The 26,485-nt window shown below is 43.2% G+C and overlaps 2 protein-coding genes across 8 annotated transcripts; both read left to right on the top strand.

The window, feature by feature from the left end:
* Nucleotides 1-16: 16 nt before the first annotated feature.
* Nucleotides 17-22,479, top strand: fam184ab (family with sequence similarity 184 member Ab). Of its 7 annotated transcripts, none has more exons than XM_077586450.1 (24): nucleotides 35-131; nucleotides 1,129-1,404; nucleotides 1,697-1,908; nucleotides 5,538-5,659; nucleotides 5,741-5,903; nucleotides 6,443-6,682; nucleotides 6,751-6,834; nucleotides 6,905-7,156; nucleotides 7,813-7,948; nucleotides 8,023-8,204; nucleotides 9,152-9,337; nucleotides 10,290-10,412; nucleotides 10,777-10,938; nucleotides 11,013-11,134; nucleotides 12,068-12,218; nucleotides 13,282-13,494; nucleotides 15,342-15,495; nucleotides 16,438-16,565; nucleotides 17,705-17,889; nucleotides 17,962-18,108; nucleotides 18,886-19,003; nucleotides 19,130-19,234; nucleotides 19,547-19,803; nucleotides 21,685-22,479. In XM_077586450.1, exons 3-24 carry the CDS (start codon nucleotides 1,720-1,722, stop codon nucleotides 21,764-21,766), a joined length of 3,501 nt encoding a protein of 1,166 aa, XP_077442576.1. In that variant the 5' UTR covers nucleotides 35-131; nucleotides 1,129-1,404; nucleotides 1,697-1,719; the 3' UTR covers nucleotides 21,767-22,479. The 7 variants fall into 7 exon arrangements, with proteins under 7 accessions (XP_077442574.1, XP_077442576.1, XP_077442575.1 ...); XM_077586449.1 differs by having other exon boundaries at nucleotides 1,129-1,481; XM_077586448.1 differs by having other exon boundaries at nucleotides 17-117; nucleotides 1,129-1,908.
* A 104-nt stretch (nucleotides 22,480-22,583) lies between these two features.
* On the top strand, nucleotides 22,584-24,039 carry ptrhd1 (peptidyl-tRNA hydrolase domain containing 1). Its single transcript, XM_077586457.1, has 2 exons — nucleotides 22,584-23,025; nucleotides 23,552-24,039. The coding sequence occupies exons 1-2, from the start codon at nucleotides 22,813-22,815 to the stop codon at nucleotides 23,720-23,722; spliced, it is 384 nt and encodes a 127-aa protein (XP_077442583.1). The 5' UTR covers nucleotides 22,584-22,812; the 3' UTR covers nucleotides 23,723-24,039.
* The last annotated feature ends 2,446 nt before the right edge of the window (nucleotides 24,040-26,485 follow it).

Genomic DNA, 26,485 nt, shown 5'->3' with positions numbered 1-26,485 from the left:
CTTGTGGATTATTTTTTTCATTTTGCAGATTTTGTGGCTCACAGGTTCTTGGTCTTCTTGTTGTGTAATGGTATCGTATCACCACCAGAGGACAGCAAAGGACTTCAGACGGAAAATGTATGTTCCCTAAGGTGCATTGTTTTTTTTTTAAAAAACGCTTTTAAAGTATTAAATGATGGATTATTTTAGATTAAAATTGCAAATTGGTGCGTTAAACGTGGATTATAGTTGCAAATTCGTATTATGACTTTTAAATGAACCTTAGGTATTTAGTTTAAAGCATGTGTGCTAGTTTACTTGCTAACTTTAGTGCATTTGGTCTCCATGTTGGCATCAAAATGACATAGCAGATGGCAATTTTTTGTTTTTTTTAGTGACTTTTTTCCTCTTAAAGTTGAGTGTTTCATGTTGTCGCTTCCAAAATCTCAAGAGTTTTTTTTTCTTTGTCATCTGTCATCTTTCAACATGCTTACATAACTTTTGTCTGCCTGACAAACGCACTTACTGCCTAGATTAAATATTTCATTTAGAGCCAAAACCTATTTTACTTGTCCACTAGACCTTTTTGGAATCAAGGATAGTATTTAACCAATGACTTATTGATGCTAATCACAGTTTTGTTAGCATTAGCATTAGCAAACATAGCATTGCATAGAAAACTAACCTGTTTTGCAAAAGACGGGCTACACTTTGTCCTTTTTGCAATTTTTGACCATCTTAAATAATAATTAAAACTTTTTAAAAACCCAAAAATATATTTAACATTATTTTAATACAGGCTTGACCAAATATAAAACAAAGATTCAACAAGTTGAAATAACTTCTAAATAACATATACTATATATAGGAAAATATTCATAAAAAATATTTTTTAAATATATTTGATGTATTCCATTTTTAAAACTACTATATATGTATAGACAATGTACATGAACCTCATGTGAAATCTTAAATATCTAAAAATGAGTCCAAATGCAAAAATGATTTAATCTATAGTCCAATTTTTGCTCTTTTTTAGGTTCCATTGTGTTTTGCTCACCATTATAAAAAAAAATCATCCCTCATATTTGTTGCTTTCGTGTACGTAGATGTTTTGTGGGTCTGTGAACGCATCTCTACTTTTCGCAGTGTCCGTGAAGGCCACGTGGACTGTTGAGGTGATCCATGGCAACAGGAAAGCAGCAGCCGAGCGCTGGCTGAGCTGAGGCTAGCTGGGGGGCTTCGTGTCCCTCATTCCGTCCATCCATCCATCCGTCGGTGCATCCATCCATCCATCTATCCATCCGTCCATCGACACGCTCGCCTCCCGTCTCGCGCACGCGCACGACGGCGCACCTCCATGTAGTGGCGGAGCTCGGAGGAGAGGACCAATCCGGCGCGACGGCTCCTCATTTGGGCTCCAAGGTGACCGACCGGGGAGGGGGGGAGCAGCCAGGAGTAGCCAGACTTGCAGTCCGACTTCCGCTGCACGTCGGCGGCAGGTGAAGCCGGCCGTAGCCGCCCGTCGGAGCGCCTAGCGCGGCCTCGTTCCCGATGCGAACCGCTAACATCTGCGGAGCTTAAAAAAAAAATGAAAAATGCTGCACGTCACTTTACCCGGTGAAGCAAAAATGGGACACGTTTTAAACAGCTTGCCGCGTCGTGGATTTCCATCGATCGATGTCATTTCTCAAATGTTCCTTTTGAATCGTTGAAGCTCCATCAAGCATCCTCGTGAAGATGGCGACCGGGTCGGCTTGGCAGCAGTATTACTGCCCCGCCGGTCAGGGGAAATATCCTCCATCCTCCTCGTCAACGTCGTCCACGGCGTCCACGTCCACCACGTCCTCCTTCCAGTCTGGCCTGACCATGGAATATACCCAAGACCTTCACCTGAAGATGAGCAAGAAGATCGCCCAGCTGACCAAGGTAAGAAGACGCAGCCAAATATTCCCAGGCCTTTTTTTCCCCCTCACTGCCCAGGAATGCGCATATTTGACCTCACCGCTGCATAGTTGTGACAGTTCCGATTAAAATTCTCATTTTCAATTGGTCATCTCTCCATTCCGCTCTCCCGTGAACCAGAAAAAAATTGCATTTGAACGCACCATGGCTAAGATTTATCACTAAAGTGTGCTGGATATGTATTAAAGAGCAGATGAACACGCACGCCAATTGAGCGGTGGTGTCCAACCTGCAGGCGGTGGGCTGGAAGTGGCCCTGTAGGGGGCTCCGATCCGGCCTACTGTACGTATAGATTTAAATACTTTCATTACCACAAAACTAGATGTTTGGGAATATAGAATATAGATTGTATTCGCCCCCTGCCAGGAAAACGGCACCTTCAATGGCAGCCAATGAGTTCAGAAGAGACCTCAAATTGCCCGAAAGCCAACAAAAACTGACCTGAAAATGCCCCAAAATCCGCAGAAATCGGTAAATAAACAGGAAAGTCCCTTAAAATCAATAGGAAATGATGCAAAATTAACCGCAAGTACCCTAAAGGATCTTTCAGTGCAACCAAGCTAACTTTTTTAGCCTAAAATAAACCCACGTGAGATCTCGTTGGCGTCAACGTGGCCCGCCAACCCAATTTTGACACCCCTGCTTTCGAGTCATTCGAAATGGAAGTTGTGTGCTTGCGTACCGTCGATTCAGAGAAAGAGATGACAGCTGCCTGGAGGTGAAAACGTTTTGTCGGGAGGCTGCGTCCGTCTGGGAGCCGTGCGCGAGGTCGTTAGCCACGACATTAATCACATCAGTCGCTCATCAGCCACAGCATGCTCGCAACAGTATGGCGCGCTTGTCAAACGAGGCCACTCGGAAGGCATCGTTTTTTAAATTGACGCGCTTCACTGCAATTATTTTCCACCTTTTTTAATATATACATGTTAAATATACTTAGCTTTCTTGTATATTAAAATTAATTTGATATTCAGGATAGTCACAAAGTTAGCAAGAAAAAAATAATGAACAGTTTCGCATATTTGCCATATTTGACCCAGTAACGTCCAATTTTTGCAGAGGATAAAGAATATATGCATGTTTATAATGACATTTTTTTGCGACTTTTTGGGTCAAAATCATCATTGCTTAGCTTAAAACTCTTAATTTTAAATATTCTTGAATTTAGAATGCTTTTGTGTACATTGCAAATATTTTCGGTCAAAAACATTGTCTGTAATTTAAAAAAAAAAGTATAAAATATGATAAAAAATGAAATGCATGTAACATTGATAAATGACTTGTCTTAATCACCCTGAATTTGGAATACTTGTACTTGTATGTTGCGTTTTCTTAGCGTTGCGAGTTCGTTAAAGTAGACCGTGCGACAACAAAAGCGCGGCAGTTTCCATGGCAACTATCCCACCGGGGAAAAAAAAAAGCAAAAAGAAAGAAGCGTTCCGCTCGCCGCGAGACAGACGCTCTCAAAAGACAGAATCAAAGCGCTGCAGTAAAATAACTCATGACAGCCATCGCCGAAAGATCCTCGCCAACCCTCCCAGTCAAAGCGGATTGGACGCCCGTAGGTTCAAAAAATAACGTACCGCGACCTAACACTATTCCGATTTTTCAGTGTCTGGCGGATGACTGATAGAATCTAGCATATGATGACCCACAAAACGGCGAGGCTGCAGGCGACGGCGCGCCAATTCCAACGGATGGCAGCGCTAATGGAAGCCGCTTTTGTGTTCTGACAGTCTGTTACGAGGCTGTTTTAGAGCAATCTGTGATCTCACCCGAAAAAAAGCCATCGACAATCTGCAAAATAAACAATTTATCGACTGGCGGAAAGGCTGTCATTTGATCGCGGTCCCTGGAATAAAAACGTAAATTCGTATGACGTGGCTCGGGGAAAAAATTGCTTTGCTAGGATGAGGGTTCGATATCCAACTTGGAATTTGTGTCTTGACAGGTGTACTGATAAAATTGACAATCCGTGCATAAGAGGGAGGCGGTGACATCAGGCCGAGGGTGGATTAGAGACTTGTAGCTTTGAGCGGCACGCTGCTGGTGACTCATCTGACCTGATTTTGCATAGCGAGCCGCAGCAGCGGCGGAATCGGCCGCTCGGGCGGAAAAAGGAAAATAAAAAAAAAGGCCTGAAACACACATCCGTCGCGCACGTCGCCATATGCTCGGTGCTACGAGCAAAGAGAGTCCGACGGAGACGCCAGATACCGGGGTTGTCCCCGACCCTGTGGAAAATTTGGGCCCGTTTTTAGAGGATCGTCTTAGTCGAATGTATTTTCTTTTGATGTAGTAACTTATTGGCTGTCTTTGGCAAGGATAGACGTCCCAGACCGTTTGACGGGGTTCTGCCATCCGTGACTCCTGGCAGTGAAACGTGATACTCAATGCAGGCCTTCCCAGTTTGGGTCAAACCAAAAGTGTTGTAGTAATAGTAGTGGTTGTATTAGTAGTAGTAGTAGTAGTAGTAGTCTTTTTGGTTGTAGTAGTGGTGGCAGTGGTTGTTGTTGGTGTTGTTGTAGTAGTAGTAGTAGTAGTAGTATAAGTCTTATTGGTTGTAGTAGTGGTGGCAGTGGTTGTTGTTGGTGTTGTAGTAGTAGTAGTAGTAGTAGTGGTGGTGGTTGTAGTAGTAGTAGTAGTGGTGGTGGTGGTAGTAGTAGTAGTGGTGGTGGTTGTAGTAGTAGTAGTGGTGGTTTTTGTTGTTGGTGTACTAGTAGGAGTAGTAGGAGGAGGAGTAGTAGTAGTGATGGTGGTTGTAGTAGTAGTGGTGGTTTTTGTTGTTGGTGTACTAGTAGGAGTAGCAGTAGTAGTAGGAGTAGCAGTAGTAGTAGGAGTAGCAGTAGTAGTAGTAGGAGTAGCAGTAGTAGTAGTAGGAGTAGTAGTAGGAGTAGTAGTAGGAGTAGTAGTAGTGGTAGTAGTAGTGGTGGTTGTTGTTGTTGGTGGTGGTGGTGGTGGTGGTGTAGTAGTAGCCAGTGACAATGAATGGGCTAAAGGGTGCAAAAAACAAATTAGGGGTGTGCCCAATGGGGTGATGTGATTGGAAATTGGGCCAGAACTTCAGCTGACTCGGACGGCAACTGTACAAAATAACCCCAAAATGTATTTGTCAAGATGAAACGCCTATCGCCGCCTCAATGACAGTCAACGTGTTAAAAACGCCTCCTCACGTAGGCGACTGTATGCAGTTGCCATGGAAACCTGGCGCGCGACAGGGAAAGCATCGAGCCCCGCCTTACCTGCCCGTGCCGCAGGTAATTATCGTCTTCCCACTCGGTTCTAAAAATATTCGCGAGCGGACGTCGCTTCAAATATTCAAATGGGCTGTCAAATGACCAAAAAACTCGAAGCATCTTTAGATTCGATCTCATCTTTACGGCGCCGGGAAAAAAATAAAATGAAATAATAATAATAATTTAAAAAATCTAATAAAAACCAAAATACCCCCCAAAAATTCTGCATGTATTTTTATTTATTTATTTCAAAAGCGATGCATATTTTTCTCCTCATATTTGATGAAACCCAACAAAATAAACCAAAACCGTCCTGCATTTTCCAACCATCTCAAATCAACGTTTGTCCTCGTTCAGGTGATCTACGCGTTGAACACCAAGAACGACGAGCACGAAGCGGCCATCGCCACCCTGAAGGAGGCTCACGAGGAGGAGGTCCAACAGATCCTCTCCGAGACCCGGGAGAAGATTTTACAAGTAACTTTTACTTCCCCTTCCCCTTCTTGACCCCTGCACCGCCATGTTTTTTTTTATCTTTGTTTTTTTTTACTCCTTTTGGTCCAGTACAAGAGCAAAATCAGCGATGAACTGGACCTGAAGAGACGCATCCAGTCCTTGGAGGAGTCCATGGACCTTCACGAGAGGATGAAGAGGCAAGCCTTGGCTGAGTTCGACAACTATCGGCAGAGGGTGGAAGACCTGCAGTTGTGCACGGAGGCGCAGGTAGCCATTCGTCACATTTGCGGACTCTACCAACCCATTGGCCGGTAGACGTCCAAGCCAGTTGAAGTGGGACGGTCCATTCGTCATGCTTCAAATGGACGGGATGTCTACTAGTCCTGAACAACAGTACAGTAATCCCTCGAATATCGCAGTTAATGTAGAGCAAACATGGCCGCGATAATTGAAAAATAGCAAAGTATGGTCACCTCTATTATAAGTACTTTTTTAACAGTGCTGAATCCTAGTGGTTTCTGCCTACGAGTTTTAGCATGAATTTTCTCATTTTTCTGAACTTTAAAAATGAATAAATAAATAATTAATAGCAGAAAAAAAATGTGAATTTGCGATAAGTGAAGTTGCGATAATCGAGGGAAGACTGTAAAATGATTGGACGCCACACTATTGGATATCTTGAGAAGGGCGAAAAGTGCTGCTTTTTTTACGGTCGCATGCGGAGCCATCTTGGAAGTCACCAATACGATTACCGATAATAGTTTGTCAAGCTAACTCATCACTTAAGAAGTCAACTTCCTTTCCAGCACACGCAACGGGTGGTGTCCATGTCGCGTGAGGTGGAGGAGATGCGGCGCTCCTTCGAGGAGAAGCTGCGCACCTTCAGCCAAGCGCAGACGCAGTTCGAGCAGGAGAAGAAGGTGGCGCTGGAGGAGCTAAAAGGCCAACACCGTCAGGAGGTTCAGGAGCTCCTACGAAGCCACCAGAGCCACAACGCCAACTATAGCAAAGACCAGGAGAAGCTCGGACAGCTACACAAAGCCGAGGTACCACCGAGATGCCCAACTTTTAAAAAGAACTCAAGATCTGATCCGTGATCTTTATTATTTTGAAGGTGGACTCGCTGACGGAGCGAGTGGAAGAACTCAAGCAGGACAAGAAAAGATTGGTGGATGAATATGAGGCCAAACTCAGCAAGGTATGGCTTGCAGGATGGTAATCACGGCGTCCGCTCGGTTATGGTAATGACGGCGTCCGCTCGCTTCTAGGCTCAGGCCTTCTACGAACGCGAGCTGGAGGCCATGAAGCGAACGCAGCAGCTGACGGCCGACAACCTCCTGGCGTGGAAGCGAACCGAGGCCGAGTTGCGCCGCGAGTTTCAAACGCAGGAGGCGGCGCTCCAGAAGACGCTGGGCAAACTCCGGACCGAGCTGGCGCGCGTGAGCGAGGAGGCCCGCGAACACCGTGATCGGTCGCACAAGCTGCAGGCCTCGTTGGCCGCCTCGGAAAATGCCGTCAAGGTGAGGAAAAAAACGATATTCGATCTCTGAAAAAAACACACACACATTATTTTTCAGTAATTAATTCAAAATAATGCTGGACTAATTTTAAAGGGTGATAGGCACACATTTTGCCATGTGAAAAAAATACATCCAATATAATTTTAAAATTGCCTACTTTAAAAAAATTAAAAAATAATTACAATTAGTAGTATGCACTGATGTATTGTATTTATATATACAGCATATATCAGTATGTACATAGTCAAAGTAAAGGCTTTAACTTCATCTCCAGAGTTAAAGCTTTAACTACAATATATTATATGTACACTTAGATGACATATATTACCAGTAAATACAGAATACTTTTTTTATTTTAGCACTCAGCGGTAGGGAAAATGCTATGCTATGTATTCAGTGCAGTCAAACCTAAACATTCAACTTAATCCTCACAGTTGAAACTGAGAGTTTTAAGTAGAAAAGCACTGTATATTATATTAGAAACTGTAGATTCAGTATGTTCATACTGCTGTCGTAGTTTCCTTTCAAATGTACTAATCCCTAAAAGTTCAAGTCTTAACTCCGACAGCACTAGCACATGATTTTTGTTCGGCGTAGGCGTTTTTCAAGCGCGCGCATTCAGCGGTTTTACGATTACGGTACGGTGGCTTCCTCAGGAACTGAGCAAGCAGCTGGACGAGGTGACGCAGAATTCCGAGATCGTGGAGATCCGTCAAAAGGAGGCCGAGTGCGAGCTGGAGGCGGCCCGGGATCGGGTCCAGCAGCAGGCCACCGAGATCCTCCTCAAAGCCAGTAAGACCAGACGCCCACGCAACGCGGGTGTCGGCCCACCGGCGGCTAAGTAACGCTTCGCCGACCGCTCTCAGGTCAGATCAGCAGCCTGCAGGCCACCCAGATGACTCAGGAGGCGGCGGTCCGCGACTTGGACAACGAGCGGAGTCGTCTGAAGGACAAGGTGATGCGGCTGGAGGAGGAACGGGAGGCGCTCCACGGCCAGACTCGAGCGCTAGAAGACCGACACAAGCAGCAGCTGCTGTCGCTACAAAAGGTTAGCTCGAAGCCGCCGGGTCCCAAGCTACAACTTGAAGGCAACCGCGCGTCGATATTGGCCAGTCTGGAGGAAAAATAGCTCTCTTTTTTTCGGGAAAGGTCGCCTGGAGGGCCCTCGGCGCGTCCCCCGTCGCTAAATGTCAAGCGCGGCGGCGGCTTCGTGTCGCTTTTGTCGTCTCTTCGGTGCTGACATTTGCCGTGTCCTCCGAGAGGGTTCCATCGCTGGAAGAAGCGTGCGCACACGGGGGTGGATACCACATTTTTCCAGATCAGCTTTTGGATGAGAATTATTTCAGATTGGACAGCAAAAAAAAAAAAAAAAATCAAGTGCTGTCACTTGGCGCGTGAGGGTTGGTTACTGTGACCTTTGACCACCTGCCGATAATCGACTCTCCAATAAGTCTTTCTGAAGGAGTCTGCTAGCATGCTATTCTCGTCGTTGCAATGTGAGCGTTCTTTCAATGCACTAGCTAGCTCGTGCGGAACTAAAAAGCTAGAAATAATCGTCAATTCTGGTTGTGATGTCACAACCAGAATTGCAAAAAACAAGTGATGCGTTGTTTTGCAATTCTGGTTGTGATGTCACAACCAGAATTCTAAAAAACAAGTGTTGCGTTGTTTTGCAATTCTGGTTCTGATGTCACAACCAGAATTGCAAAAAACAAGTGATGCATTGTTTTGGGTGGGCTAACTATGAAATGGTTAAAACGGCCAGATTTCCATTTTCTAAACGTAAAACGGCATTCGTATAGTCCTTTGAATTTCTCGACACGCCTTAGAAGCCACACCAACTGCTCGGCGAAGCCAAAAAGTCGTTGAGGAAGGACGAAGCGGGGGGAAAAAAACGCCATCCGAATCCCAGTTGGCTCATTAGTAATCGCCGTCAATATGGCAGAGTGACGCAGCATATGGCCCAACTGGCGTGTGTATGTGTGTTTTTGGCAGACGCTACGCGAGGAGAAGGCGTCGCACGAAATGGACATGAGCGGCCTCCACGCTCGCTACGAGGAAGAGAGCAGCCAAAGCAAGGAGAACCAAGCCAGGGCGCTGGACGACGTGGCCAAGAAGCACCGGGTGGCCCTGGACAACGCGCTTAGCGGGGCGGAGAAGGACAAAAATAGAATGTTAGCGGTAAGTCAGCACTGTTCCCTAAACACCACCAAATTCAAAGCATCCACAATATTTGTCACCTTTGACCCTTTCATCATATCACTTAGCCTGCAAATCTATGTTAAGCTAATCCCTTGTCAAGTTATCCCCAAATTGCTTTTCTTTGATGCCATGACCCTCAAATTTAATCTGCTGTTTTTTAATTTCATATTACAAAATGATCCCGTAAGCTTGATAATCATGCCTTTATTCATTGGTGAACACCATCGGATGAGCTATTTAATGTAGATACTGTGAATAACATCATTAGCTACCTGATAAAGTGCTAAAGTGCGTGCGTGTAGTTAAAGAATGAATATTTGAAGTTACTTGAGCGTGTCGCTAACATGCATTAAAGTGACTTATTTATGCTTCTGCTTTTAAGCTGCTTGTGTTCCACATAACTCCATAATCGGCGGCGTATGTACAGTATAGCCTCTTTATGCTCTTGTCACGTTATTTACATTTTAAGCTCAAGTCACGCAAAATTACGGCAGCAAAAATTATATCACAAAATCAGTCAGTATTTAGTAAGTAGTCAGGAAACAAATCTAATTGTTTCGTATTTTTACGTCTTATCAAAAGAAAAATGTAATATTATGACCTTTTTCCTCGTAATATTCCAACGTATGACTTCACGCCATGTTTTTTCTCGTAGTATTTTTACCATTTTAAAATTATGACTTTGTTCTCGTAGTCCTATTTTTTTGTGAGTATTAAATTTACTCCATGACAATAAATTGCGCTATGTATATAGTATTTATTCCAAGTAGCTATGGTTGCAAATTAGGCTTCCAATCAGGGTTGTTGTTACAAACAAGTTTTTAGCCTGAGCTTCATTTAAAATTCAACACAAATGTATTGAAAGACGAGCGTAAAATTAGAACTCAGCGTGAATTTCTGGTGTTTGTTGTTGTTGTTTTTGTGCGCGCAGGAGCTGGAGCAGCAGTTTGAGCGAGAGCGCCTCACGTTGGAGGAGCAGAGAAGCGTCTTACTGCAGCAGCTCCATCACTTGAGGGACCAAATGAGCTCCAAACTGGCGGCTGCCGACCAAGAGGTGTGGCGCCACCGGTGTCCTCCTTCGTATTTTCTTATAAATGAATTTTTATTTTCATGTCGTATCATTTTTCAGAATTTGCAGTCAAAATGCATGGTCATTAAAGGGTTAAAACCGTATTCAGGGTTTAAATCTCGGTATTAGATTAGATTAGAATTTTATTTCATCTCGTATTCGAGAAATTTCCTTTGTTGCAGTAGCAAGACAGACACAGAAGACATTGTAGACCTAGTTAAAAAAAACTGGAGCCACACACAGGAAGTCCACAAGGACTGCAGACTGAGGTTATGCATTCAGATTAGGAATTCTAGTCGGGGTTATATTGTTTTGGACAACCTTCCCACCTTTCGCTTGCTTGTTTCAGGTTGGCCGTCTGCAGGAGCAAGTGCAGCAGGGTGAGAAGGACATGGGCGTGGCCGAGACTCAGATAGCCACCATGAAGGAAGCGCAAGACAAACTTCTGGAGGAGCTCGACGCCACCAGGGGGCGACTGAGGGAGACCAGCAACCTGCTTACCGCCCTACAGGTAAGCCGCCGCGGGGCCTTCGACGCCCCTTGGGGGGAACGGCATCCGCCTGACTCGGTTCGTCGACATTTCAGGGGGAGCTGGAGGTCCAGACGCGCCAGCACGAAGCCAAAATCATCATCACCAAAGAAGAAGAGAAGCATAAGATGGATAAGATGGCTTTGGAGTTGGAACTCAAGTGGACCGAGACCCTCCGGTAAGACACCAGTAGACAAGTGGGCGGGTTCCGATGAGGAACTCGATGTTCGGATTCCAGTTAATACTTCAACTGCGCTGTGTTTATTCGGGCGTGTAAAAAAAACAGCAGCTGGTAAATGGCTTTTTCAGGGCACAAAAAAACCCAAAGCACTTTAGTTTGTCATTTTGAGAGGTGGCAAATGTCAGAGTCAAGCGAACATACACACAAATACACACACACACACACACACTTGTGAGTGTGCGCCAAAACTACGCACACACTTTGCTATTATTTGCAGACACATTGAGACAATGGGCATGCTGGAAAATGAAGAGAAATGAGATTAAATTAAAAAAAATATGATTGTGGGTCAGGTGAATGGACAGAGAAAATATGGATTGATGGACAGATGGACATATGGATGGACAGAGAAATATGTGTTGGGTCTGTAAAACATCTTCAGGAGCAGGCACAGAAAGAGTGAGACCAATTTAAAGGAAATATGTTTATTACCAGACTGCAGAATGGGGAGAGAGCTCTAACAGTTGTGGATGCACAGTCTGTTCCTTGCAACAGTGGGTGAGTCTATATAGATGTAAAAAACAGGCAATTTTTGGCAGGACTTTGGACTGATACGTTCAGACATCTGCAGGGCAAAGTTTGATTAATCAGTATTTGAGCTTCTCGTCAAACATCTGCAGGGCAAAGTCTCTATGACAATGATATTTTTATAACTCACACAAACTGAATACGAACAAGCAATTGCAAAGCGACTTTGTCAGCTTATCTTACAATATGGCATCTAGATAGATGGACAACATCAAATCCACGATTTTTAAATGAGTCAGATATGTACGTTGGTTGAGTTTTTAACACGGATGGATGGTCAAGCCCATCTCCACGATTGATTTGTCCTGAATTTCCCGCTCTCGCGTTTCTGTCTTGTTGCAGGCAGGAATGCAAGAAATTGCGGGAAGAACTGCGTGAGGATCACGAGGCGGACAAAGCGGCGGCGCTGGGCCAACTGGCTCAAAGCAAAGAGCAGGAGATGGTCAACGCCCGGGACAGCTGGCAGAGGAAAGTGGACGACCTGCTGGAACAGGTACGCCTCGGGCTCTTTGGGTTCTAGACTCGAGAGAGTCGGTCGCTCGTCGCAGATGGCGTGACGGAACGTGAAATTGTCTCCCTCTTTTCTTTTTTTACAATGAAATTTGGCCAGCGCTCCCCCGTAGAAGGAACTTTATTCATTTATTTTAAATAGATGAGCTTTAACTGCAGTTTGCTTTAAAAGAGTACCTTGACCGCTGCAATTTGCCGGCCTGTCGGGCAGATTTAATCTGCGCCCGGCGACAAAATCAATACGGAGGAATAAAGGAGGAGAGGCGAAAAAGGACGAGCGATGAGCTTCCTTCTCGTCTCGGTCAGACTGACTCACAGCGCCACTTAATGTCCGTCCGCGATTATCCATGACAGGATTTTGAAATGGGAAAGCTTTATTATCTCAAGTCGAGTGTCAAACTCCTTTTCGTCAGCAGTTCTGGGGTCGTTGGTTCGATCCCAGGTCGGTCCTCCGTGTGTGTGTAGTTTGCATGTTCTCCCCGGGCTTGCGTGGGTTTTCTCCGGGTGCTCCGGTTTCCTCCCACATGCCCAAAACACGCATGCTAGGCTAGTTGAACACTCTAAATCACATGTGTCAAAGTGGCGGCCCGGGGGCCAAATCTGGCCCGCCGCATCATTTTGTGTGGCCCAGGGAAGTAAATGATGAGTGCCGACTTTCTGTTTTAGGATCAAATTAAAACGAAGAGTATAGATGTATATTAAATTTCCTGATTTTCCCCCTTTTAAATCAATAATTGTAAATTTTTAAATCAATTTTTTCTGTATTTTTAGTTCAAAAATCATTTTGTAAAATGACCCTAATTATGATTGATTGGTTGTCTGTCACATTGTGCCCTAGTCCCATAGTTGGCAGGGATAGGCTCCGGCACCCCCCACAGCCTTTGTGAGGATAAACGGTTGAGAAAATGAAGGAATCATCATTGAAAATGGTTTGCCCGAGACTGTGAGAATCATACAAATGGATCATCGCAAGCTAATGTTAGCTTTTCTGTATTTTCATCCAGAAATGTTCATTTTTCAAGCATTTTTTTAATTTTTTTGGACAGATCTCGTTGCTGAAGCAGAGTCTGGAGATGCAGCTGTCACAGTCACAATCGTCCCTGCAGCAACTTCAGCAACAGTTCAGCCAGGAACGCGAGCACCTGCGCTCGCAACTGGACGAGCTGCAGACGGAGCACCAGCGCCGACACCAGCGACTGCACGAGGCTCAGTGCTGCGCCCTGCAGGACATCGAGCACGCGCGCCAACGCGACATCAAGGTACGCCGGCCAATCCAAAGCGGCCCCTTTCGCGTCGACGGGCGTCACGACGTCTAACGGCTTCCGTTCTTTTATCCATCGTCTCCCGGAGTAAAAATACGCCGTGAGTCATGGGCGCTAACGTCATAGCGGGCTAAAAAAAACATTTTCTTTCTTCTTTCCTCCCACGACCTATCTCTCATTTGCACAAACACAAACAGCAAATTGCTCGACTCGGTTGATCATCGTTAAGCGGAATTGCGTTGCAAAGATCGCGTGGAGAAACGCGGGTGTTGCCGGGCAAGAAATGAAGCGAGGACTTCCAAATTGCTGGTGATTAGCACTTGAGTGCTTTTTTTAAAAAACACGCTAAAGGTTAAACTCTTAGAATAAATCTTTTCCAGCGAATTAACTGTTGCTGTTATGAAACATTTTGTGCCAGAATTCTACATTCGAAAAAAAATGTACTCTCAAAAAATAGGTATTTGTGCGTGTATACCTTTTAATACGAGCATTTTATTTTGCTTAAATCCGTTCAGCAATGGCTATTATTACACAAACGTAGCAAAATAAATATTCCTAATAAAAGGTAAACATTCCTTAAGTTATTGTAGAAATTAAATAGAGTTAAATTTTAAAACTAGACTAACTTTCTGATTTATTTAGTGGACAAACTAAAACACAAAATGATGAATATTGCCCATACATGATTGGAACACCTTTAAAAATGCGTACATTTTGTAACTCATGAAATCTACGATAATTAGTCAATCATAATAAAAGTCCCATGCATATTATATATGGTAATATACATTATAAAATGTTGACAAAGTTCAAGCTTTCACTTCAATCTGACGCGCAAACGAGCCGCCAGGTTTATAAAACCCTCACAAAAACCGTAATAAGAACTCACCCATAAAACATTTTTAAAAAATTCATCATTACTCATCATAATCGCTTGTATTGCCTTCTAATTGCGCACTTAAAAAATGCTTTGTGTTTTTTTTTCATGTTCTGGATTTGTGCAACATCCGCAATGTTGTAAATCCAGCCTGGAGACCGATTTAAAAAGGGGGCGGGGCCACGTAACAGTGCGAATAATCTCCATCCCGTTGTTATCGTCTCGCGTCTCACTCATTTCAGACGGGGATCGTTTGGCCTAATGAAAGGCACAATGTGAAGCCTCTTCGCCTTTACTGTATATAAAAAAAAAAAAAAGAAAACAGCGCAGCCATCATTTACGAGTGAATAGAAGGCAGTCGAGCTGATCGTTATGCCGCAGAGTGCTGAGTAAGAATCTTCCGGCGCTCTTTAAATCACTTCTTCTTTATGACCAAGCGCCCGGGTGGAGAATGTTTGCCACGGGGTTGTTCTCCGTCATCCTGACGCTAACACCTTTAGCTTTGCATGCCTGCTAAACGCTTTGATATCTCTATAATCTATAAAAACGCCAAAATGAGAAAATCCGATTCAAAAAAGGCAATTTTCAATAAAAAAATGGATTTCTACAAGTTTTTAATATTATTGTAGGGGTTATACACTCATTCTTATGTGAATATTTTACTGATTAGCAATGCTAAATGCTACGCGAACAGATACGAGTCACGTGCTAGTTACTGTATGTACATTGCGATGCTAAATGGGCAGCTAATTTCGCTAATATGCTTACTTTTGACAGTTTGCAAATGTATGTACATAATCAATTGACGTTTTGCATACGTTTTTGCATACAGAATTGACATATAAATGAATGTTCTCGAAAGTTTAGGGACTTTTTTTTTTGCTTTCCCCTAAAATAAACATCGTAAATGAGTCGTTTTGAGTTTCCGTGAAGATTCCCGCAATGAGACGTTGGCTTGCCGTTGCAGGAACTGGAAGAGCGACTGCGCCTGCACCACCACGCCGAGTTGCAGTCGCTGCGGGAAGCCCACCGGCACAGCGTGGAGACCCTCAAGCAGCAGTCGGAGCAGGAATTGCAGACGCTGCGCTTCGAGTTGGAAGACGAGGGCAAAGCCATGCTAGGTAACGCCGCGTTTCTCTTCACAAATCCATCCATTTATGCCATCGTTGGCTATCGCCGCCAAAACTTCATTCGCTTCCCCCCAAAAATTGAAAGCTGTACCGCTTCAATCACTCTGGAAGTCGGGCCACCCAAATGGAACATTCCAGATTGCCAAGTGGGCGCTGACAGCCCTGATGAATGTTCCTCCATTAACCTTGGAGCTCCTGACACCAGAACAACGAAGCCATCCGTCTCGCCAACCATATTCCTTTATTATCTCGCACTCCGCTTTCTGTTTGCCGTGTGTGTGTTTTTGGTATCGTTGTAAATCCCAGTGTAAAGCGAGTAGTGTGTCAAAAAGTGTGTGTGTACATTTCCCACACTTTAAATATGCCAGGACAACTATACACAAGTGATGAAAAATTTGAACTTTTTCATGTCTAACAGGTTTAAAAAGATACTCCATTATTATAATTATATTTTTGGTCTGTTTATAAAATTGATGGAAATGCTAAATTTCAATTGGGATCTTTTGAATAGGCAGTTTTACTCCGCCCAAAAAATGTCAAAGTTCATTTTCAGTCAATTAATTTTCCAAAATGACAAAAATCAATGTTAGATGAGTCGTTTCAATGCGTTCAAATGCTTTTTTTAATCTCATAAATTCAAATACTTGAAGAAGTAATAAGAACATTATGTAAAAAAAATAATAATCTTATTTTTCTTGTATTTTTTAAAAATTGTTCTCATTTCCATACAATTAAAATCAAACATTTAGGCTCAAGGACTAACAACCGACATTTTTTTTCCTTGCTTTAATGACTTTTATTTTTGTTTTAGCTGAAAATGGCGTCATCTCCGAATATCGTAACGATCAATACAGCATCCAATTGTCATAAATTCTGTTATTTACATCCCTTTAGTGGCATGAAAGTAAAGAATATTTCAATAATTCTTTTCAGCATCTTTACGCTCGGAGCTCAATCACACCCACGCGTCGGCCATCGAGCACCTGCGGCAAAACCACCAACAGGAAGTGACGGCCGTCAAGAAAGAACTGGAAAAAACGGTGGAGAAAACTCGCCTGCAGGTACACCGCCATTCTGGGTTCCAACGGCATATTGAAAGATGCTATTTTTTTTGAGGAGGTGTGTGTTTGTTTTGCCGCTGCTAATTGGACAAATGCTGTTTGCATAAATGGGTTAAAATGGCCTCTGGGCAAAGAAGGCTTTGCTTCATTTTAATGAGCAAATAACACACGTCAGTTTTATTTATTTTTTGCGAGGGGAATCGCAGTGGGCTTTCTTTGCTATTTAAATGTGCTTTTAATCAATGTTGTCAACTCCTCGATGCCTAAATTGAAGTCTTTTAGTGGCATTGAAGATGCTAGGCGTCCAATCATACGTCTGCAAATTGTGAGTAGGCGTCCAATCCATTTGAAGTGGGAGGGTGGCACCCAATGAATCAACGTCAATGGCTGACATGGGGTTACTAAATGAGGAAAATAGTATATATATAATTACATTTTTTTTAAAGTTTTGATTTAAAAAGTAGCAAAATCAAAAAAAAATTGTATTTTTTTAAGATTCATAGTCCTTCCATTTGTTTTTTTCCCCCAAAAAATATTTTTTAAAATTTCTACTGTGAATTAATTTTCACTATTTTCTATTCCCTTTTTTTTTTTTTTAAATCTTTTTCATTTGGATTGAATTTCTTATTGAATTATCCAATGAAAATGTCTATATTTTATTGTCATTACATCATTTATATGCTTTTAATATATTTGTTTAATATAAATTCAGGCAACAATGAGCTACCGAATGAATTGGACATTTTCAGTTCTATTTTCAGCGCAGCGAGACAAGCTACTCCGTTTCACTTGGCTAATGTCCTCATTGGATTAATAATGGAAGCCTTTTTCTTATTTTTAAAGAGGTTAAAAAAGAAACGGGGTTGGAAATAGTCGGGGTGAAGCAGACGTGTGTTAACGGTAGAGGAAATGAGCTCATTAGCGTTTTGTGGCTCGGAAAGGGAAGAAAAAACAAAGTGGGTTCTCGAGAGCGACGAGATGCGGTAAAGGGAAATTCTAATTAGCATCTTTGATTGCATCGGAAATGAGTGGCGCCAAACGGAAAATCGAATTGAAGCTTCACGTATCGATGCTCTATGGAGGCCCGTTTTTGTACGGATTGCCAAAAATTCCATTTAATCGAACTTTCCGTTTGTCAGGAGCGCGAGTTGGTGGGCCACACCACGGAACTTCAGGAGGAAGTGACCCGCAGGAAGAAGCACATCGCCCAGCTGGATCACCAAATCCACACGCTCAACGAGAACATCAGCAGCCTGACCAAGGAACTGGAGCTCAAAGGGAAGGAGGTGCTCAAGATTCGCAGCGAGGCCAACCAGCAGATCAGGTAGCGCTTTTAATGATGGCGGCGGCTTCTCAAATGGGATTTTTTTAAAAAAATGGATGGATTTGTTTGCAGATCTCACGAGCAGGAGCTGCAAAAACGTCACGAGCGCGACGTGTCGGAGCTGAACGTCATCCACAGCAGGGAGACGCACAACATGCTGGCCGACTTCAACAAAGCGCAGGAGGTCCTCAAGGATAAGATCTCGGCACTGCAATTTCTGTACGTCTCCTCCTCACTCCCAAAACCCACATTTTCATTTTGCTTCCAAGTAGTCGATCAAGTGTGTTCTTTTCGTCTGCAATTATTGACATGATGTTTTAAAAGCCCATCTTTTCTGCCCGTGACATTTAAATGGCAAACTTTTCAAATGACGATTTTTCGGTACACGGTCAATTGGTCGCCGGTCTTTTGGTCGCCGGTCTTTTGGTCGCCCGGAAGGTTATTGATAATTACCATTGAAATCGTTGCTCAAATTCCCTAAATACAAGCTGTGAATGACTATATAGTCATACTTAATGCCCTATTAATTATTAGGCTAAAGAAAAGCTCCAAATTTCCTGGACTTTTATTGTTTTTTGTTGGAGAACTTGTTAAGACCCTGACTGACGTACCTTCTTAAAGGGACAACGCATGTACATGCAAACTCTTCTACGCTCATGGCCATTGTTGGCTTTTATTGATGCGTAGACTGTGTTGTTTTACCTTGTTTTGTCGCCGGTCTTTTGGTCGCGGTCTTTTGGTCGCCCCGACTGCGACAACGGGCGACCAAAAGACCGGCGACCAAAAGACCGGCGACCAAAAGACCGGCGATCAAAAGACGGCGACCAATCGACCGCACACGGATTTTTCAAGTGTCATCAACAGCAACAATTACGACAAAATCCAGCCCAAGTTTTAGAAGTTAATCAAGTCATGAAAACAGCAGTTAACCCTGTTTAAAAAAGCTTCAGATTCACAGATAAGCTGCTCCACTTTTTAATTTTTTTTGCATATTAGGCTGGAAGGAACCGAGGAGAAGTTCAAGAACAGGGAAAGCCGACTCGAGGATCTGCAGATGATCGCCGAGCTTAAAGAAATGGTGTCCGAGCGGGAGTCGCTGGTCAAAAAACTGGTGGTGAGTCCCCCCCCCCAAAAAAAAGCTTGCTACAGGTGGCACCGTTGACCGGCCAAAATAGACACGAGGGCGCCACCGTTTGTCTCAAAGACACCTTTACCCACCGTTTCCTTCCCACCACTCCAGGATGACAAGAAGTTCTACCAGCTGGAGCTGGTCAACCGGGAGAGCAACTTCAACAAAGTGTTCAACGCCAGCCCCAACGTCGGCGTCATCAATCCGCTCATCAAGGTGAGAGGCCACGTCATTCTCCCTCTCTCCCGCCCGCCCGTCGCATGCTCACCATGAACGTGTATATCTGTGGCTTTTGTCTTTTCTTTGCGTCCCGTGCGTCCTTCCCGACCGTCTCGCTTTGCTTTCCAAGCCATTTGGATGTCGGGAGTGAGTCCGGCGGGAGCCCACTTGAGCCCATTTTCCCTTTTTCTTGACCTGGTTATTTTAATTTTTTTTCACCCTGATTATTATTTTTTGCTTTGAACCCCCCTTGTGTGTCCCCCCGCCCCCCGTGTATCCCCCTTCCTTCCTTCCTTTCTCTCTGTGTAGCAAAAGCGAAAGAATGAGAAAGCGGCGGCGAGCAGATTCGGCAGCTCCGCCGGCCTCCGGGGTCCGGAGGCGGCCGGCTCGGGGCCGCCGCCGCCCCCTCCGCCGCCGCCGCCGCCCCCGGGCCCGGGCCCAGCCCAGGCCGGCCGCCTCCACCCCCTCCCCCACTCCCCCCTCCTCTTCCGCCACCTCGAGCTCAACGCCAACAAAGCTCTTCCCCTGCCGCCGACCCCTCCCACCGAACCTAAGAAATTCACGAGGTGAGCGAAAGAGAGTGAACGTCTCAGGTGGGCGGCGGCCAATTGAAAATCATCCAATCACGGAGATCTAATATCATCAGATTGCTCAAATCCGCATCAAAATAGATGTAGTCGAGTCAGCGCTCCCTCCCATCGCATCCAACCCTACGTTGCGTTCAGGAAAACTGGGAATTGCGACCCACTTGAATTCAACTGCAATAAGGAATGAATCCTTTCATGCACAAATTTTAAAAAATTGTATTTCCTTATTTTTTTCCCTATTTTTTTTTGCAAACTGGCGGCCTCGGGGCCAATTGTGGCCCAAGGAATATTATTTTGCGGCCCCCGTTAAGAAAAAACTATTAACATTTTAAATAGGATGCATTAATTTTTTCAAAAATTGGAAAATCAATTATTTAAAGTCAAAATAAGTTTGAGAAGAACAAATCCAAATGCCATTGCTAATAAAAAATATATATAATTCGGAAATGAATAAACTAACTAAATATCAAGATATCGGAATTTTAAACACAATAACAAAGCATCTCCCATAAATCCTGGCTCCACTTTCGAAAGCTGTAAAATATTCAATGATTTTAAATCCACCCGAAGATAACGGAAGTCATAGTTACTAAATCTGGTCACCACGAAGTGATTGGATGGTTGCAATTTATGGGCGGGGTTTCCTTTTTGCTTTGATGTGACAAGAGGCATCGAAGAATGGCTTTGGGATGCAAAAAATGAGCATGTTTGTGTCTGTATTTGACCTTTTTTGGTATTATTCCCGTTGACTTTTGTCTCATCTTCATCCATTAAATGTTTTTCATATTTATTGACATTTTACGAGTTTCCTGCTTGTTAAGGTCAAGTGTAGGCGATCAGTGGACCACACGCATGCACATGAAGTAAAGATGTGTGTGCATGTTTATACTACTGCATGTGATGCTGCTGTTCCGGGACTTGTGGGCGGAGTCATGTGATCCATTTATGAATTACAAATTGCAGTTGATCTTAAAAAAAGATGAGATATAGTATCAAAAAAAGAGAACAGAAAGGAACTATCTATTGAAGGTAGGATAAATTAAATCAACATATATGATAAGACTCTTGCTAATGTGTACACACACACACACACATACACACATACACACATACACACATACACACACACACACACACACACACACACACACACATAGTGACAGTATGAGGTCACGTATAGTAGAATCCATCCACTCTGTATTAAGAGATTAGACCCATTCGCTTTCCTCTTTTCTGAATCATTCAATCACGTCGTTAATTTTAATAAAGCTCTCAAAAATGCACTTTCATCTTAAATTATGACTTGGCAGCACGCCATGGGATGTTTTGAACTCTCGGAAAAGTGTCAAACATGCAAAAATGATGAGTGGAACCGTTAAGAAATCAGGACAGCACAGCATTGCAGTGTATTGCGATGATGTTGCGTTTGTCGCCTACCCGTGGACGGTCAGTGTATTACAAAAACATACTTTGTCCTTTTTAAAAATCGGCAACATAGTGCGTTCATTTTGATTGCAAGCTTCATAGAAAAGGTTTGTTATTAGGTTGCAATGATAATCATTCAAAATCTATTGTTTTTAAATGTAGTTTCATAAAATAATATAATTAGACAGGGTATATAGATCATGTAGAATATTTATTAAAATGTATTAATATTAATATGGTACAAATACATTTAAAACTACACGTAATGTAAATGCCGATCTAAAAATCAAGTCATTTTAAAATATTTAATGTCCTGGCAGTATAAATAAGAGTTTTTCCTCACTGTTTTGAGGCCAAAATGCAAATGGATATGTATAAATATTTATATAGTTGTAAGAGAGTGATTTTTGTGTTTTTTTTTTGTGTGTCCTCCAGCCCTCCTGAGACAAAAGACACCGCCATCGACTTTCCGGATGCTCAGCGGCAAGAGTGGTTCGCTCAATACTTTTCCTTTTGATTGACAACACACTTACATGCACGCACACACCCGCAAAAACACCAGGATTCAGCAGCATGTCAGCCAAACGTTTAAAAAAAATGTCTGGATTTAAACTAAAAAATATAGAGAGAAAATATTTGTTTTCTGTATTGTTTAAGAAAAAAAGGCTTGGTTGAGTTTATGGCATCTTGGAAAGATTGTCATTGAATATCAAGGAAATTTGAAAATAAAAATGCTCAATAGGCTTTGGTTCGGGGAAATCATGGACTAAATGCTCACCATTCTGATTTGTCATCTTCTAGGTTGGATGTTTTAGTTTGTTTCTCCCAGTCATTCTCATCATTGGCAGCATTTTTTTTGGACTCCAAGTGAGAAGTAGACGTGCGTGGCGGTGCCTGGTTTAGAGGTTCTTGTTGCTCTTCTCTGTGCGTTCCGAAAAAAAATACCAAATATAATAGAAGTAATAAAAAAAGAAATGAAAAAGCTGCTTTTCTGTTAGACGCCAGATCATTCAGTCCGTTTTAGAGGGGGCACCATCCTCATGATAGAAAATGATGATGATGATGATGATGATGATGGTGATCTTTTTGGGTAGACTACAAAACTCTTGTTTGTATGCTTGTCTGTCTCTACACAGATACAATGATGTCTCACCGATTTTAAGAGCAAAAATAGCATTTTATATTTATATTATAATGTGTATGCTTAATAAATGATTATTGTGACATTTATTTATAGGTGTTTCTAGCCTCTTATTTGGTAAGTTTGGTGTGAAATTATGAAAAAAAATATTTTTAAATATTATTAATTACATGTATAGAATTAAAAATATTATTTGCAAAATTATTATCAAATTAATGCTTAATCCACATATTTTTGTGCATTATTTTTATTTTTTTAAATTTAAATAATGAGTAGTAAAACGATTTTAGTCTTTTCTTTCGCTAACTTGACCTGCTTGGACTTGTAATTCTACTTAATTGCCGCTAGACGGCAGCAACGCTGTGTTATTAACCACCCAGTCTCTTTTTTTGACCCGGAAGATAAACACTCCTACGAAAGAAATGGCTGCCTCGGGAGCAGCCGGTACACCGGGCCGCCTGGTCCAGTACGTCGTGGTCCGCTCGGACCTGGTCCACAAACTTTCGTGGCCGCTCGGAGCCGTCATAACGCAAGCGTGCCACGCCGCCACCGCCGCCGTCCACCTCCACTACGCCGACGGGGACACGCAGAGCTACCTGGCCGGGCTCGATTCCATGCACAAAGTGGTGCTCGGGGTGCGTACCAAACTCCATTCAAATAATAATACATCTTCACTGTTATTTTATGTCATTTTCCATCTTAATAGTGGATTTAAGTTCGTTTATTTAAACGTGGTATTTTAAAAATAGCCTTTTGTGTCACTATATTTGTCTGCTGGTGTAGATTTTTGCATGCAGAGTGCAAGTAAAGCCATAATTTTGTCAGGTTTAAAGTGAGTCTTGGTTTGTGAAATTGTTATTTTTATTGTGTATTCAGGTTCAATACAGGATTGTGTTCAAATATCTGTTCATGTATTTACTATCAAAGTAACAGTACTAAATTTTGGTCTGCAACTGAATCAATTTTGCTCAATTGACTCTATTTCACATAGAAACTAGTACTTAGAGTGGTGAACGTTTTGGTACAGGAACAGTCATAGAATTCATTTAATTCCTGAACTGACTGTATTTCCTGAGTGTTGGCTGCAAGACAAAAGTCTAAACACGTTTCCACGTCAGATTAGGTATTAAAACTAAGTCACCATGACTTTGTATTTTCCAGGCTCCAGACGAGGTCGCCCTCACGGGTCTATCTGCGAGCCTGACCCAAGCTGGCGTGGCCCACAAGTTGTGGATCGAGCAACCTGAGAACATAGCGACCTGCCTGGCCCTTAAACCATACCCCAAAGAAACGGTGCAAGCGCATATGCGCAAATTCAAGCTCTTTAAATGAACTGGACTCACTGCCCTTAACGGAAAAACGTGACCGCTGTGGTCGTCATAAGACTTTGCATATACAAGTTTTCTTGTATAAACTGAACTGCTAACTCAAACAATGAAAAGCCGGACTCCGAGTCATAGTTGGTTAAAAAAACCAACAACAACATTGTTGTCATTGTTATTATCACTGCTTTCAACTTTAAGTAATTAAACACCACACCTTAAAATGACTAAAATGACATTTATTGGGTACCTTTAACCTTTACCTGCTTCTGCTTCCAAAGAACTGTGCAATATATTAAAATTTATTAGATGAGTAATATGCTAGCCACTCCACTACTTCCAATTACACAGAAATGACATCATGCATTTTCTGTTGGTTTTTGGTAACAATTGTTCGTTCAACTAATGATGCCAAATAATGGTTTTCTCCCAAATTACTATTAGCTGGACCAGACTACAAAACCCCTGCTGATTTTGCCATATATATAAGTAACAATATCCAAATATATTGCAAAATTTAACACTTGCATTGCATATTTTGTTGTGCAGCTCTAACATATTTTTTTAAACTGTGTATCTTTTCCATTTATTTCTCAAGTTCAAAGGTAAATAAAATTGTAGTTCAGGGTAAGGGTCCATTTTTGAAGACTACTCTAAGTGCCTGAATAAAAAAAAAACACTCCAGGTTTAATAAATATATATTTTAATGCAATGCATTACCATCCCTCAAATGTCACATGAAAATGTAAAGCCATTACAGTGAAAGACAAAACGTTAGTCTTTTAGAAGTGCAGTATACTATTCCATTAGCCAGGTAATGTTTTCGCATGCCTCTCCTCCTCGTGAACGCGCACGCACTCCGGCACGCACGCACGCACGGGCGCGCGCGTCCTCGCTACCCTGTTTGTTTGTGTTGGAGAGAGAGAGCGAGAGAGCTTGGAAATGGCGGAGGACGCCGAGCGTAGTGACAACTTGACTTCGCAAACTGGGCCATCGCTCGATCCGAGCATTGTGGGCCGCGCACGGGACTGACACGCCGGCCAGCACGATCCACGCCACCGCCGCGGAGGAAGGACTTTAAACGGAGAGGACGAGGATTTGTTTTGCGGATCTCCCTCGCGGTACTGCTGCTGCTGCTGCTTTAGCCAGGCGTGCTAGCTGCGGCTAAGCTAACTGACGTTCAGGCTCGCTGGCTTCGAGGCGTGTGTGCGATTTTTTTTTCTCCCCCTTCCCTCCACGCAGGCTTGTTTGTCAACAGACGCCGATGACTTGTTAGCTAGCCTGCGTGAAGAAAAGATCCAACTTAACGCTAGCATTCTCGGAAAGGGGATGTTACGTGTCAGCCTGTTCGGAGCGAGTGTAAAGTTACCCACGTAAAGTTAGTGGCAGATATCTAGTAAACACGCCAAAAAAAAATCCGATCAACGTTATCCGTCACGCAAGTTATGTTAGCTCCATTGAGCTAACTCGGCTAACTGTCTTTTGTTGGACGCCCCTTCGCAGCGGGGGGGACGCGGTGACTTCTCGTGGGATGTAAAGAAAAACAAACAAAACAAAACAACGGCAGATCGGCGCTGAGAGCACACCGGAGGACGACGCCTGCTTATGCGGGGATAAGGTAAGCCAATCGAGCGGGGAGAGGGGGGAGGAGGGGGGTCGGTTCTCGGCTGTTGACAGCCACAATGGGACCCGGCCACTGCGGCTACGGCTGCGGCCTCCCACCGATGCCTTGCCTGGACGCCGCACGCGCGTGCACGCCTCCGTGCGCGCCCACCAACATGCGCTGTGCACGTTTTTCCATCCATTGTATAGCTGCGCACCTGTAAATTAATCAAGTCTTGCGTAAGATTGCCCGAGTGGCCTCAAGGTGTCGCTGTCACTAGAATGTGTTTTTGCTTCTTCTTCGAATTAATTCATTGATTGATTCGTTTTATTCATTGTACATTAATTGCTAATTCAAATGTTATTGAGCTCGTTTTTGTTGTGGTTTAAATGTCTGAAGACTGAGCCTATCAGGAGAAAGGGGCGGAACAGGAAGTAATTGTCTAGTTTTCCTGGAAATTCAATTCATTTCCTTAATCGAAGGAAGAGGAAGAAACTAAAGGGTTTTGAGTTTTGACAGGAAAAAATGTTTTTGCGTGTTGTTGTTTAATGCGGATTGGGGGCCTTCCGCGTACACGCCAATCAGGGGAAAGAGGCGGGGCAGCAGAAGTGAACCAAAAATACGTACAATACAGAACAAAAAATGATTTTTGTCAATATCCAAGTTTCTTTTTTGATGCTAAAGCTGTTTTGACAGGAAAAAATATTTTCGCCAGCGTAACAAAATGAGCCATCGTCCAATCAGCAACCATATTTTTTTATAAGGTTCCGCCCATTTTTTTGCGGATTATTTTGACTGTACTTAAAGTAAACCCAGCAATAGCAATATCTAGAACCTGAAAACCTAGAACAAATGTTTTTTCCGCCTTGTTTTTGTCGAGCTTGCGTGTTGATCGATATTTCTTTTTTTGTGTGTGAAAGCATTCTGGCAGGGGCCTCTAGAGGTTAAGATGTCGTCAGATAAGCCAATTTAACTCCACGGGCAAAAACGGCAGACACCCGGACTGTTTTTTTTCTTTCTTTTTTTTTGCTCGCGGCCGCTCAAAGTAAAAATTGTGGCGGCGAGCAAAGTTGAGTGGGTAAGCGATATCTGCTGTGGAATTCCTCCACACTAATCTCTCCAAACAGAGAGGGGGGGGGCGTGTGAGGTTTTTTTGTAAAGTGGATCCCT

The sequence above is a fragment of the Stigmatopora argus genome, chromosome 19, assembly GCF_051989625.1.
Source record: "Stigmatopora argus isolate UIUO_Sarg chromosome 19, RoL_Sarg_1.0, whole genome shotgun sequence".
Lineage (NCBI taxonomy): Eukaryota > Metazoa > Chordata > Actinopteri > Syngnathiformes > Syngnathidae > Stigmatopora > Stigmatopora argus.
Note: the sequence above shows the minus strand (reverse complement) of the source record. Positions and strands in the feature narration are given on the sequence as shown.